Source organism: Sipha flava, unplaced genomic scaffold, assembly GCF_003268045.1.
Source record: "Sipha flava isolate LNK unplaced genomic scaffold, YSA_version1 46_pilon_pilon, whole genome shotgun sequence".
NCBI lineage: Eukaryota > Metazoa > Arthropoda > Insecta > Hemiptera > Aphididae > Sipha > Sipha flava.
In genome coordinates, this window is record NW_020273250.1 from 2,403,635 (window position 1) to 2,418,459 (window position 14,825).

Here is a 14,825-nt window from a genome sequence, read left to right on the forward strand (position 1 = left end):
ATAGATTAACTAAACTAAATAAATGCTCGGAAAATTCAATAAAAATCATCGAAAAAGATATTTATCAACATTTTTCACATTATTTAAAGTTGCATTAGTTTTGCCGATTTTTTCTTCGTGTGAGTATAGTTTTTCTGCCATGCACCCTATTAAAATTTAAACGATGGCTATTATGGGGCGAAATAGATTAAGTGATTTATCCGTTATTAATATAGAAAATGATGCAAAATATATACTGAAATTGTTTTGAAATAATTTTCAAAAAAAAGTAGACTCATGAAACAATAAATATATACTATATAGTAGAATTAATTTATATTTCATGCACAGAAAAAATTGTCCTTTTTAAATTGTTTTATTGAAATTGTTCAAATTAGTTACATTATAATAAAATTTATATTTTATCATGTATCTGTTATAATTTATAAGTATATTTTTATTTTCTTGTAATTTACTAAAAAAAAAAAAAAAAAAACATACATATTTTAATCAATAATAAATTTCTGTTTATTATAATATTTATTTAAAAGATGTGATAGAGTATTTATGATTTATGGAGAGTGATTTACGGGTTACTGATAAATTAATTTTGAAGGGACTTCAGCACCTCCGGAGTAATAAGTGAATTTTTGCCTTTGGTAACTAGTTTAGTTAATTTTAATGTACAACGATTCATATTAGAAAATAATGTTTTAACAAATCTTATGGATATATCTGCTTATTGGTAATTAAGTCATCCCTACATACACTTTTAATTAGTAAATATTGAAATATTTTAAGATATAATTATTTAAATGTATCGAGAAAATCTTACTTTTTATCACAATCGCTTGAAAACAATAATTTGAGTAAAATTATTAATTTGTTTTCTTCATATCCCTTCCCCCTAAGGTACACGATTGGGACTGATGTTTAGATATTGGAGCCTTTTTAAATATTTTTCGTCTAACTACAATTTTAGGACTTCGACACCATTGCTGTGGCTTAAATATCTATATTATACATTATTGTGCATTCAATAATAATTCAGTAACTTCAATTATTTCATCTGCAATAATACGTAAATATTAGGTACACATTGGATATTACACCAAAATAATAATTAAGAAAATTGTATAGTAAAAATGTCAATATGACTTTGATAATTAAATTATATTTTGTCTATATAATTAATTTTGACATTAACAAAAGAAAGCGACCCAGCGGACATTTGCTCACCGGCTCCCCAACCTAGTCCGCCCTTGAAGTAATCAAAAAAATAGTGACCTATTGAGAATTTGTTAAGACTAAAATGATAGAAATAGAAACCTTTTGTATTCTAATAGAAGCGAAAAAGAAATCGAAATCGCGTGGATTAACCTTGGTTTTTATTGGAGATTGCCTCCTCCATTTGAGGGCAATTTAAAGAAGTAAAGAAGTATAAATCGGATGTTGTTGACGATTTAATAATCCCTTATAATTATTATTCGTAAGTAAATTGTTTTTCGCAAATCACTTTAACTTCACAGATCATACAAAATAGATAGTATCGTCTGTCGATGAAACATTTTCACCGAATTCTAATACGATTTTTTTTAGTTCGTGAAATTTTCAGCATATTATAATTTTTAAAAACCCTTAACACAAATAACTATTTTCTATTTTTATCTATTCAAAATTATTTTATTAATATTACAAAAAGATCCCAATCTATTTGGGTGGATGATTGTGAAACAGTTAATGGAATTTATTGTCATCAAAACTCGATCGATTGACTCATTATAGAAACAACATGGTATAATGGAAACTTTTTGACAATCAAATCCTTTAGTAGACACATGACGTAACGTAGCGTATACTTGACGACCGCAATAACATGGTCGCGGCGTATGCGGAATATAAGGAGATGGAATGGTTCAGAATCGGTTCATGGTAGGGAGACGGCGGTGATAACGATGGTAATTACACGATCGCAGCGGCGACGGATTATGTGGATGTAGAGTGGTTCGACGACAGTGGTGGAGGTGGAAGTATATGTGGAGGTGGAGTGGAGAATGGACCAGAATCGGCATTTCTATTCTACTTACGATATTGCGGACTTTGTAAAATTTAATCCATAGAAGTGTTTTGTTATTTGTGCAAAAGAAATCAAAACATAGAAGAAAAACGCAAAGTAGCGCGTACAGATAAAAAAATATTTATTATACATAGCAATTGACATACATGGTAAATAAATTGGACGAGTACAATATATTTAGATACAGTTTTTTGTTATTTTTTACAAGTTATATTTCCAAAAGTCGATAGAGGGTCTCTGACCCTGCACGCATGGTTGCTGTTATACCTGAGGAAAAAATGAGATGTAAAGAGTAGGAATTGAACATGGTTTAATTAAAAGATGGTTTAATTCTGGAAATAAGTATCGTGTTACAACACATATTATATTTGCATAACCAATTGAGTTTGTGTGAAACAGTCAAAATTATAACCGGAGGTCAAGGATTTTTGAGTTGTTTCAAAAGTATTTGTCAAACTAAACGTTATACTTTTATTTAAGGTAGTATTAAATTAAAAAGCCGTTACCATAACTCATTAAATTGTTTAAATAAATAATTATTATCTATATAATAAATTATATTACTCGTATATATAAATAATATATAAATTATTATGTAATTTAACTACTTATATATTACTGTCATGTATATCAGAACTAAGCTAATGTAAATACCATATCATAAATTAAAATGATTATAAAACTATGATAAATATAAAATATATTTACGGTACAAAAAGTGAACTACTAGATTGTGAAAATAAGTATACGATGTCAAATTGGAGTGACTATATTGTGAAATATTTTCGTATTTCACGAAGTGTGAAAAATCTGTTTCTATTTCATGAAACGGTCAATTTCACTAAGTGGCTACGATATATCTTATATATAATAATTATAATACTTTAATTTATAAATACAATTATACTTTACAATTAATATTTGTAATAGTGTCCAAACGCAAAAGGAGATTTTTATACGTTATTATTGGACAGATAGCGTATCGACTGCATTGAGTGACAAAAAATTTACAATCGACAAAACGTTTTCATACACTAGTTTTACATTAATAATATATGGTATTAATAGTGATCACTGATCAAACTCACGGTTAATACGTATCTAGAAGTTTCATATTTTTTTACAATCTTATTATTTTAAAAACCAAACCGATGTAGAATTTTAAGAACGTCATTTTTACTAACTGTATCTAATGCGAATGAAAAATCAAAAAAAAAATAAATAAATACTAATATTTAATGATATTATTATAGCAATAAATATTACTTCAAGATGAATGTAGTTTAGTTAAATAAAAAAAATCTTGAAAAAATTTTAAATTTAACAAATCATTAAGCCATAAAGTTTAATAATTTTTGATAAAATTAATAATTATAATGTTCGTAGGATAGTGACGTTAATATAGCACATTAGCTATATTTTACTGATCACTGAAAGTATAAAATTTGATTAAGCCAAGAGTTTTTGATGTGTGTGTGAAGTTTGAAAAACAATAATGATTATTTTTCCATAAAGTAACAATAATTTATTTTATTTATCTTTAAATTGTAGGCAGTCCCATATTTAGGAGGGGAGGCAGGGGTAGGCACATACAGTGGCGTCATTTCAGTTTTCAACAGAGGAGGGCAAAAGTTTTGACCGGCTCATAATATATTATAGCCATATAGGTAACCTAAAAAACGATTCATTTCGCTCTCAAAAAAATGTCTACTTACATTTTTATCTTATTAGTTATTACAAATGCCATCTTACATATATATTTTATAATTTATATATTTTTTGTTACTTTAATATTGAAAAAGAAAGCTTTTTTTATTATTAAATACATAATACGTATTAAAAATGTAATATATATCACATTTTAAATTAAAGTTAACATAATACGTTTATTCACACAACAGTCACCCCTTACACCACCTAATTTTGAAGACCATATTGACCAATAGTGTAATTTTAAAAGTTAAGCTTACTTCAGTGAAATGTATATAGAGCCCATCCCAACCCAGTCTACTTTAGTTAATGTATACCAAATTAAAACAGTAATTATAGGTAAGTACTACCTACTTATTATTCAATAAAATATAATAACTTCTGTAATATTTTTAAAAATTTTCTAATTTGTCTTTATTTGTTTTCAATAATTTCGTTATATATAATTAATATAATATTATTTTCTCAAAATATTTAAAAAAAAAAAATAGATGTTTTTTCAACAAAAAAACTTAAACGGCAGCAACCAAGTATCGGCCGATTGGACTACTTTTAAAATCAGACAAGGGCAAATGTCCACCTTGCCACCCTCCAAATTACGCTACTGGGTACATATCCGGGGGCGTCAAGTCTCAGGGGCGGCAAAATATTTTAGAAAAATTAATTTTAAAAATGATGTACCTAATGAAAAAAAATAAAGCAATAAAAAAAAGAAAATAGTATGTTTTATTATGTTATAATTTTTAAATTAAAAAAAAAATTGTATTTTTATTATATTATAATTTGTTAACTAAAAAAAAGGAAATTGTATGTTTTATTATGTTATAATTTGTTTAGTTTGTTAACTAAAAAAAGTATTAAACGATTTTCATTTATAAGTTATATTTTAATATCAAAGAATCTCGATTATGGACGAAATAATAAGTGTTATATTATTATTATTTTTTGGGGGTGCCAAATTATATGCCCGGGAGCGCCAAATTTTTAAATTTAAATTTTAAATTTTTTTTTTCATTTTTAAATACGGGCCTGATTGTAGGTTTTGATGAAAAAATGATCTTGTTAATAAACGATTGAAGAACAAACAAGTTTATTAAACGTCTATAATAATAATAACAATAATAGGGAACTTCTACGAACCAAAACAATATCACGCATATTATATTGTGCTAACAAGATTTTACGTACTTACATGTACCTAAATAATTTAGCATATTTGATCGACCTTCGGAAAATAATATTTTGAACGTGATTTATCAAAATCATATTTTATATAAATAATATGACTGACCTAACGAAAGACTAACACTCGGCGTATTTTCGGCTTTTTCTTTTTTTTTGTTAAATCATCACACTTATCACATACGTTTACGAATGATTTTTATTATAATTGTTTTCAAATGGTAAATACCTAAGGTAACCACTGGAATGACGTCAAGAAATAAGTGGCTAATTTAAAAAATGAGAATTACTTATAATAAATTATACAAACCAGAATTGTCGGGCGCAAACAAGTTCTCGACCTTGAGGATAAATGTTGGTTGGCTTTAATCACGAAGGTAATTCGGATATTATTATACTCTTGAAGATATTATTTCGCCATAAGACGTTCATAGTCCGAGTGTTAACGTATTCTCTTATTGTTATATATTTTTCCTATTTCGTCATTGGAGTATTGTGAGTCGTATAAACAGTAGTTTATTATAGACACGCGCGGTCAAGGTGTCAAGTCACCAATATTTCTGTATGCTCCTTATAATATTTCCCAGTTCGTATTATGTTTTATTACGTTCATAAAGTCTAGTACAATTTCTTGAGCATTCACAATGCATAAATAATAACTATCTCAAAACCGTGTCGTTCGAAAAATACATTTAGTTTTGACATTAAATACTATTGATTTTTATCTATAATTTTTTCCACATGTGTCGAGAACGTTTAGTGAATATGTTGTGTTTTTCGCATTACGTTTTTGTGTCGTGTCTAGTGGTAATGTACCGCAGTTATGGAGCATTAGCAACGAACACAAGTCCTCACATTATCTTCGTATTGGCCGATGACTTAGTAAGTGATACGGAAAACTTTGTACGCATTTAACACGCGGTCTAGACGTCAGATCAGTTGCATTAAACAGAATAATACTTTATTAATAGGGTTGGAATGATGTCAGTTTTCATGGTTCGGACCAAATAATCACTCCCAATATTGATGCTTTGGCTTACGACGGAATAATATTAAATAACCATTACAGTGAATCGCTCTGTACGCCGTCTCGTTCAGCATTGCTCACCGGAAAATATCCTATTCATACAGGTTTGTTGTAAATTTTTTCTAACCTTATAAGCCGGCATATACTTCCATAATAATTTAGGTATCGAAAATGGCTGTAAAATATTAACTCATGGTAAAAATAATAAATTATCATGCGTTTACCGTTAATTTTTCAAAACAATAATAATAATAATTTCACGTATTTTTTTAGACCGTAGTTTGATTGTACCTATTGCATAATGAACGTGTACAAATAACAGACTATAATTAAAACAAATAATTATAAATTCGAAATTTACATTTTCCAAAGGAATTTAAATGTTGATGAAATTAGCACATTGTTTTATATTGAGTTGAGTTTTTTGATTTTTGATTACTTTTATCAATTAAATTATCAATCAATGTGTTTACTTTAATATTACATTTGTTATTAATATAACTAAATAAGATAATATTTTAACTAAAACATTTGTTGTTACATAACATTTTAATAGCGTTATAGTCATTACAAACGAAATAAATTAACGTTATAATACATTTGGAAAACAAATAAGTGATCAGTTATTATTCATTATTAATTAATGATTTTAAATAACTTATACTAGTATTGAATAATTTATTTCTTTCTCGTTACTTCATATTTACCTCTAAGTTTAATTTACTGACATAGTGTGCATGATTAATTGAATGTGTTCCTATAAATTCTAAATTACCTTGTGAGTTATGATGGATAATGACTTTGATGTGTATTATATACACATATATTATACCTTATTTTCAGGGACTCAACATAATGTGATTTTAGAGCCGGAACCTTGGGGATTACCGCTAAATGAAACATTGCTTCCTGAGTACTTAAATAAATTAGGTTATGTATCTCACGCAGTAGGAAAATGGCATTTGGGATATTTCAAAAAATTGTATACACCAACCTATCGCGGTTTTAAAAGCTTTTATGGATTTTGGAATGGCTATCAAGATTATTATTCACATATGGTCCAAGCTACAGTAAGATATATATATATATATATATAATTTATAAGTTTATACGCATATCAACTTAAAAACTTATAATAATTTCAATTACATTCTTTGTAGATATACATATATTTACAATATAACATAATATAACACAATATACAATAACTAATTACATAGTTTTAACTTGATTTATGCAAACTATACAATTATAATATATTTTTAAATTTAATTACTATTTTTATATCCTAGATTTAAGTAAAAAATTGCAAAACAAATATTCTTATATATTAACAGATACCACTTTTAAATACTTAAAATATAAAAATAATATTAAATCGAATTAACATTCTTGTTTGTTTTAGCCTCTGTTGCGGGATCTTATTGTTTAATATTTATGCAATACCCATAATTTAATACCAAAAATAAAATTAATAGCTTTTAAATAGTTTTTATTAGTTTTTTAATAGTATCATTTAATAATTAATTTTCAATTGCGCAGTTATCGACCGGGTCAAAAATTATTAAATTAAACTACTATTTATCAATAATAGCACTTAGGAGTATTAAAAATAGATAAAAACCTATTCGTAGACTTACCAAATGTATATACAAATTTTCATTAAAATCGGTTTAGACATTTTGAAGGAGTATGGTCACTAACACTGTGACACGAGATTTTTATATACAGTCATAGGCGCAATTTGAAGGGGGGGGCTTGGGTGTGCTTAGCACCCCCAAATGTGTTTATGTTAATTTACATTTAAATACTCATTACTTATTATGTATAGAAAAGTAGAGTTTTTATTGTAGAAATATATAAATTTATTATTATATTTAAATAATGGTGGTGGAAGTTTGTCCTTCGTATTTTTGGTCCTCGAACTAGATAATAGTAATAGGTAGGGTTACCAGATTTTGAAATCCCTAAACTTAAACCATTATATTGAATGACTCATAAAAACTTTAAAAAAATTAGGTATTTTTAAAGTTCTATATTTAAATCGAAATCGCCATTAGACAATTTTATCAAATACGAAAAAAAATATCTTTGCTACAAGATAAAAGTTTCAAGTTTCTAGCTACATTACTTATGGAATTATGAGTAAATAACTAAAATTTGAAAACTGAAAGTCTTATTTACAGCGTATTTTTACCGTTTCAGGACAGTTTTTTCCTTACGCCTAGAAAAACTATTAAGATTTAAAAAAAAAATGACCTATTTAAAGTACTACTGCATGCCAATTTAAAATCTAAACATTTCCTAGAAATAAATTTTGTACCAATATTTCTATGCGAAAAAGGGTTAAAAATATTTTTATCCAATCCCTCTGAAAATGTGTATAATAATATTTATTAATAAACCAAAAAAGCAGAATTTAAATATATGAAGCCTGCACAGTGTTATTGAGTGTTTCCACTTATCGTGATCACACTCTATATATAGTAGATATTTTATTGGCAAGTATTGATAAGAAATTATTGTTAAATAATAAAATAAACATATTTTTAAGAAAATATGGTCGGTATATGATTTAAGAAATTAGAAAGGAATACAATCACTCTTTATGTGTTTCACACACCAATTGAAAAAGTAGAATAACTGTTTTTGAACCGAGTTAACATTTTTTTCATATATTTTTTTATAAAACATGTAAACAATATTTTATGATATTTTCATCACAATACGTAATGTAATACTTAAATTTTGTTTAAAAGTTACCCATGTTAAGTTAGTGTTCACTAGTTATATAATTATGATGTAATTTATTCTGTACAAAACTAAAATATGTTTTTTTTTTTTTTTAAAAAGTTTGCTTCTTATGAAGGTTTTGATATGAGACGTAATTTAAATCCTGATTGGTCAAGTTATGGCAAATATTCCACTCATATATTTACCGAGGAAGCAACTGATATCATATTGAAACACAATAATTCGGTGCCCTTATTTTTGTACCTTGCCCACCTAGCTCCTCATGCAGGAACTTATGAAAATCCGTTACAAGCACCTCAAGAAGACATTAATAAGTTTAAGTCAATTACAGACAAGAACCGTCAAAAATATGCTGGTGAAAATGATTTTTTTTTTTATAAATTAATTTAATTCATATTTTATATAATTATACTAAAAAAGTGTACAGTATATACTCACAATGTGTAATATCGTGTAGAAACCTGATGCCATTACATAAGTATATTAATTATATATAATACCCAGGCACGTAAATAGGTGCTTATATTGAAGTAGAGGGTTTATACTGAAAATTTACCTTTTTCAATATGATTTGGGTTTAAATAATTTGCAATAAAGTGGCATATACTGTATATCTTAATTCATAGTTACTAAAATACAATCAATTTTTAGGAGGGAGATGATTGCTCCTACCTTTCCCTATCAAATAACATATCTCATATTACCTATGGTTATAATTAATTTATATTTATTATCGGACAATACATAATAACGCAAAATTTTAAATAGTTTAACACATCTGAAAAAAAACTTATATTATATATTTATAGTTGTTTTTTTAAATAATATTTGTTAAGTACATCGTTATTATGTACTTTTAATCAATGTACTACAGACATTACGGAAAATACAACGCAAAATTGTAATTTTTAAATCTGTATTATACCTTCGTTGATATTAAATGTATAAGCTAAGATTTAGTATTATACTATAATTTTTACGTTAATGCACATATTATAATAACCAATGAACAAATTTTTGGCTTAATACCAAAAAGAGTCTGGTTATTAATTTAATAGGTATTTTTTTTAGTATCAAATACGAAAAGTCAGTTAATTTTAAAGTCAGCTAATAAAAATACTCAATATTTTCTATAATAGTATACAATTTATTCATAATATTATTGTTATATTTTCAAGGAATGATAAAAAATTTAGACGATTCAGTAGCAGAAATTTTTAAGGCATTACATATCAATAATATGCTGAATAATACAATTTTTGTGTTTATATCCGACAATGGTGCACCTACTAATGGTATTCATAAAAACCATGGTTCTAATTGGCCTTTAAAAGGAGTAAGTATTTCAAAAATATTGATAGAATATTTATAACTTTTTTACATATAATTCAATATACTTCATATTGGTTTTAAACTGACATGTCTTGTTGAAAATGGGCCTAGTATGAAAGTTTAGTACACAGGGTTACAAACTAATTTTAAACCATTTATAATTTATATTAGGAATTGCTTTTTTCTAATACAGTAAATTCCGTTTAATGTGATTACTGGTTTATAAAATCAACCATTTATTGGAGTTAAAAAAGAAAATCCCAAACCAAATCGTACAATGCTAATGTTAAATTTACTTTTTATTTGAATAACTCAATAAATCCAAAAATCAAATTCAATTTTTTTAAAATAAGTAATATTTAATCATTTTTGCTGAAAGATTTCACCAAGGTTATATTTTTTTGTGTATATCGTTTCGTGTCGTATTGTATTTGGTATCGGAACAGTCTGAGATAAGTTTATTATATTAAGATATGTTATAAGGTATCTCCATATTTCTTATAACATATTATGTTTTCACATTTTTCGTTGTCAACTATGTTATCTGCGTTCATAAATAATGAACACAGATATATTTATTCGTTATTTATTATAATAAATAATATCGATATTGGATTTGATAATGAATTTATTACAGATTAATATAATAATATTTATATATTATTACAATGACTATATTAATATATTGCAGTTAGTAAATATGTACGTGTATAATATGATTCGAGTCTGCATTTATTTCTTATATGTAATTATACATATTGATTTCGTTTATTTTATTATTTTGTACATTTTTACGCTATTTAAAATTGTTTTTAAAGTTATTGATAGCAATAAGGGGGGTAAATATTTAACAATTGAAAATTTTACATACAGAAAGTATGTAAAATAGTATACAGAAAGTTTAAATCACATAAAAGTGGAAACGTAATTGGCCGATGTTACATGAAAAATTGTACATCTTTGGTTACAACATGCAGCCAAATTAAAACAATTTTTAAGACTAAAAATATCCAAGTACAAGGATAATTGGAAACACTAAAAATACAAATTCAAAAAGGACGTAATGAATGTAAACGTAAAGTATGTGATTATGTTCATGAGGGACTTCGAAAAATAATACGTAAAAAAATATGACCTATAGAAAATAGTATGTTTGGAAGTAACGACGTAAGTTTAATAAGGAAATCAATGTTCCGCAAATGCCAAAAACTTTTACCAAATTTGCTGAAAAGTCTGAATATAGCACTACATTTTGTTTCTAATTGTGATATTTTTAGCATACAAAATGAAAAATGTACTCAAGTGTAAAAGAAGAAGAAATTATTATTATAACACATAAAAGAAATATTGAATTTTTATATAATTATTGTGATAAGTACTTGGTCGATGGTACTCTTATAAACAAAATATTTTTATCAACAGTATAATTATATATAAATAGTATTAATCGCAGTTACATGGATATTTTTGTGATTAAAGCGAAATTATAGAAGGTGCTAATTAAAGATGTTGATGATGTCTTGAAGCTCATGAAAAAAATTATGTACTTCGTCAAATGTTACCAGAACCAAACAAAATATTATGCATAATGTATAGTTATTCCATTTTCATCATGTACATCTAAAAGATTTTTTCCTGCCCTTGGCCGAATTAAGACATACATTAGGTCCACAATGAGTCAAACACGATTGATTGATATTTCCATTGTTCGTGTTCGCCGTGATGAAGAAATCATTTTGGAAATTATTGTGAACCAATTCATTAAAATTCCAATGTGCGGAAAAATAAATTTTTGTACAAAACACATGAAATTCAAAAATATTTTGTCATTTTTTAATTCTTGGTGATTTTTCATGATGCAAATACTATTAAAATGTTTAAACATACAAAACAACAAAGAACTATATTTTAGTAATTCAAGAAAAATAAAAATAGAAATATATGGTAAGATTTAGGTAAAACTGTACCTGTAATTATAAATTCGTGATCCCTTCATGACATTTTCAAAACCTGGCACCTCTGAATATTGGCCATCGGTATCAAGCAATAATATAATAATAATAATAATAATAATAATATTAATTTTTTTAGTTCTTTATTTGGAAAAAAATACAGTCTGTATAATTTTTAAAATTTTAAGGATTAATACAATAGTTTTTATTATCAAAAAAGGATGTGGTTTTTTTTTAATCATATTTCCAGGTAAAAATCAGAAGTGTGTGATTTTTTCTTATCATATTTTCAGGTAAAATTCAGAAGTGTGCGGTATTAATCCATAAAAATTGTGTGGTTTTGGGATTCAACCGAATCACTATGTACCAGATAATCGAGTCACTTTTATGAACATACGTTTTTGTGCTATTTCAAGCTGATTAATATATAAGATCCATTTTATTTTTGAATTTATCAGTGTGTTACTGTATTGTTGTACGTCATGTAGGCACTTGTGTTGTTTAATTTATTTGGTTTATGATTAAATATTTTTCTTAAACGTCGAGCAAACAAAGAGATATGTCAATAAAAGAAAAAAAATATTTACTCGTTCGTTTTGATAAGTTATTTAAATTATTTAAATTCAAAGAATATCAATGGAATCGAAAATAGATAATTTTTTTAAATGTATTTTTAATGCATTTTTAAAATTATTTTAAATCACTTTTTATATTTAGTTTTATATTTTAAGTAAACTAACTAACTCTTTTTAAGACTATAGATTGATTAAAAAAAAAAAAAATGTTTATAGAATCAACTGGTTAATAAAATCAAAATGGCTTGAACCAATGAATCACATTCAACGAAACTCACTGTATTACCATATAGTGAATTTTATGTTAATTTATTAAAAATGTGTTAATAAAATTTTAATGTAAAAATAGGTTGTTAATGTATATAAGAACATTAGTCAAATAAAAAAAGTACCTATATATTAATTTGTATTTTAGGAAAAAGCTACTCCCTGGGAAGGAGGTATTCGGACAGCAGCATTCGTGTGGAGTAAATTACTACCGAAAAGAAAAAATATTCCAGATCAGTTAATGCATATTTCCGATTGGTTACCAACATTATACCAAGCAGCAGGTAAATCTAATGAAATTTTCAGGAAATAATATTTTATACTCTTATAGTATTATTTTGTACAATGTAAACATTAATACATTATTACAGGTGGAAATGTTGATGATCTTGGTACTATTGATGGCATTAGTATGTGGAAATCATTTTTAAAAAACAAAGAATCTCCCAGAAAACAAGTATTACACAATATAGATGACTTAACTGGTTATGCCGCAATCAGAGATACACATTTTAAGTACGTTAATGGTAAGTATAATTCATACATTTATAATAAAAAGTTATTTTTTAATTCTAATATTTGTTGTTTTTAAGATTATATTATAATCTTTGTTAGTTATTAATTCGTATAGTTATTTTAAATACTTTTATCATATCACTATGTAATAATAAGAGCTTTTTTTTTAACTTTGAAGTCATTTATACAAAAAGTTTTCTATATTTTCTAAGATTATAAAACTATGCAACCAAAGAGTATTTTGAATATTTTTTATGCATGTTTGGGCAATTCGATTGGTATAAAACATCATAATAATAGGGTTTGTAGATTGTATTCATAATCTAACCCTATCTAACTCCTACCCTAATTACACTAGGTATTTATACTTATTTTAAAAATCTAAAAATGTATGGTTTAATAAAATATTTAATAAAATTAATCTTTTAATAACTAAAAAGATTGATTTATCAATATACAGATATGCTACCTTATGATTAAAGTTAGCAGGGACTGAATACAACCCATTTTAATGATGTCTTGTATCTGCGTCTTCGTAATCGCTATTTATTTTAACAGTATAATGCATTTAGGTATTATAAAATCAATACTAAAACATTAAACACAATAATCTTTACTTAAATGGTTAGCTTATTTAAATGAAAATATTATTTTCTATTATTATATATACATATATATATATGTTAAGGGTAATATGGATAATTCAGGTATTTTGCAAAATGAAAAATGCCTAGGCATTATGCAAATTACCGACCCATTATAGGTAATGTAAATAAAACATATGATTTTCAATATTATTTTACATATAACCTAGGTATTTTATAAAATACCTAGGTATGTTATGATGTAAAATGCCAATTTTTTTTTAAGCAAAGTACAAAACATTTTATTATGTTATATTACATTAAGATTCTTATAATTATTATACATTATTACTCATATTACAGACAAAATTTAATTTTTATCTATTATTATATTATTACTATTATATAAATATTTTACTTGGACTACTATTTACTTATTATAACATGTTGCAGAAATGTGATATTTTAAAGTGCACAAAATGTTATTTTTAAGGCAAATACACTTTTTATTTTGTCACTTGGACTTATAAACACATTTTAAAAATCTTTGGCCAATTCTTATGGATTGGATTTTCATCAACTCATTATACTATTCATGGGATAACAAACTAGTATTAGTGTCAACATTTTTAAAAAAAATTTTGTAGTTTGTTATAAAAATTTGATTTCATATAAATCGTGTGCATAGTTGCAACACCAAAACGAAACACAAAAATGACGAAAAAAATTACGATATTTTAATAAAATTATTAGTACGTTCAATATTCTATCTCAGAATTATTATTATAATAGTAAAAGAATATTAATTTTTATTGCATTAAATTGTGAACGCACATTTATGATAAACGATAAGTAAAGTCGTTGGTAATA

At 25.5% G+C, this 14,825-nt stretch overlaps 1 protein-coding gene across 1 annotated transcript in view; it reads left to right on the plus strand.

The window, feature by feature from the left end:
• Positions 1-5,342: 5,342 nt before the first annotated feature.
• Positions 5,343-14,825, plus strand: part of LOC112689788 (arylsulfatase B-like) — a 13,221-nt gene continuing 3,738 nt past the window's right edge. The window contains exons 1-7 of the mRNA XM_025563640.1: positions 5,343-5,830; positions 5,920-6,079; positions 6,819-7,045; positions 8,829-9,084; positions 9,908-10,065; positions 13,004-13,139; positions 13,227-13,382. Coding sequence (XP_025419425.1) covers positions 5,690-5,830; positions 5,920-6,079; positions 6,819-7,045; positions 8,829-9,084; positions 9,908-10,065; positions 13,004-13,139; positions 13,227-13,382 — 1,234 coding nt within the window. The 5' untranslated portion in view covers positions 5,343-5,689. The remainder of the gene's footprint in view (positions 5,831-5,919; positions 6,080-6,818; positions 7,046-8,828; positions 9,085-9,907; positions 10,066-13,003; positions 13,140-13,226; positions 13,383-14,825) is intronic.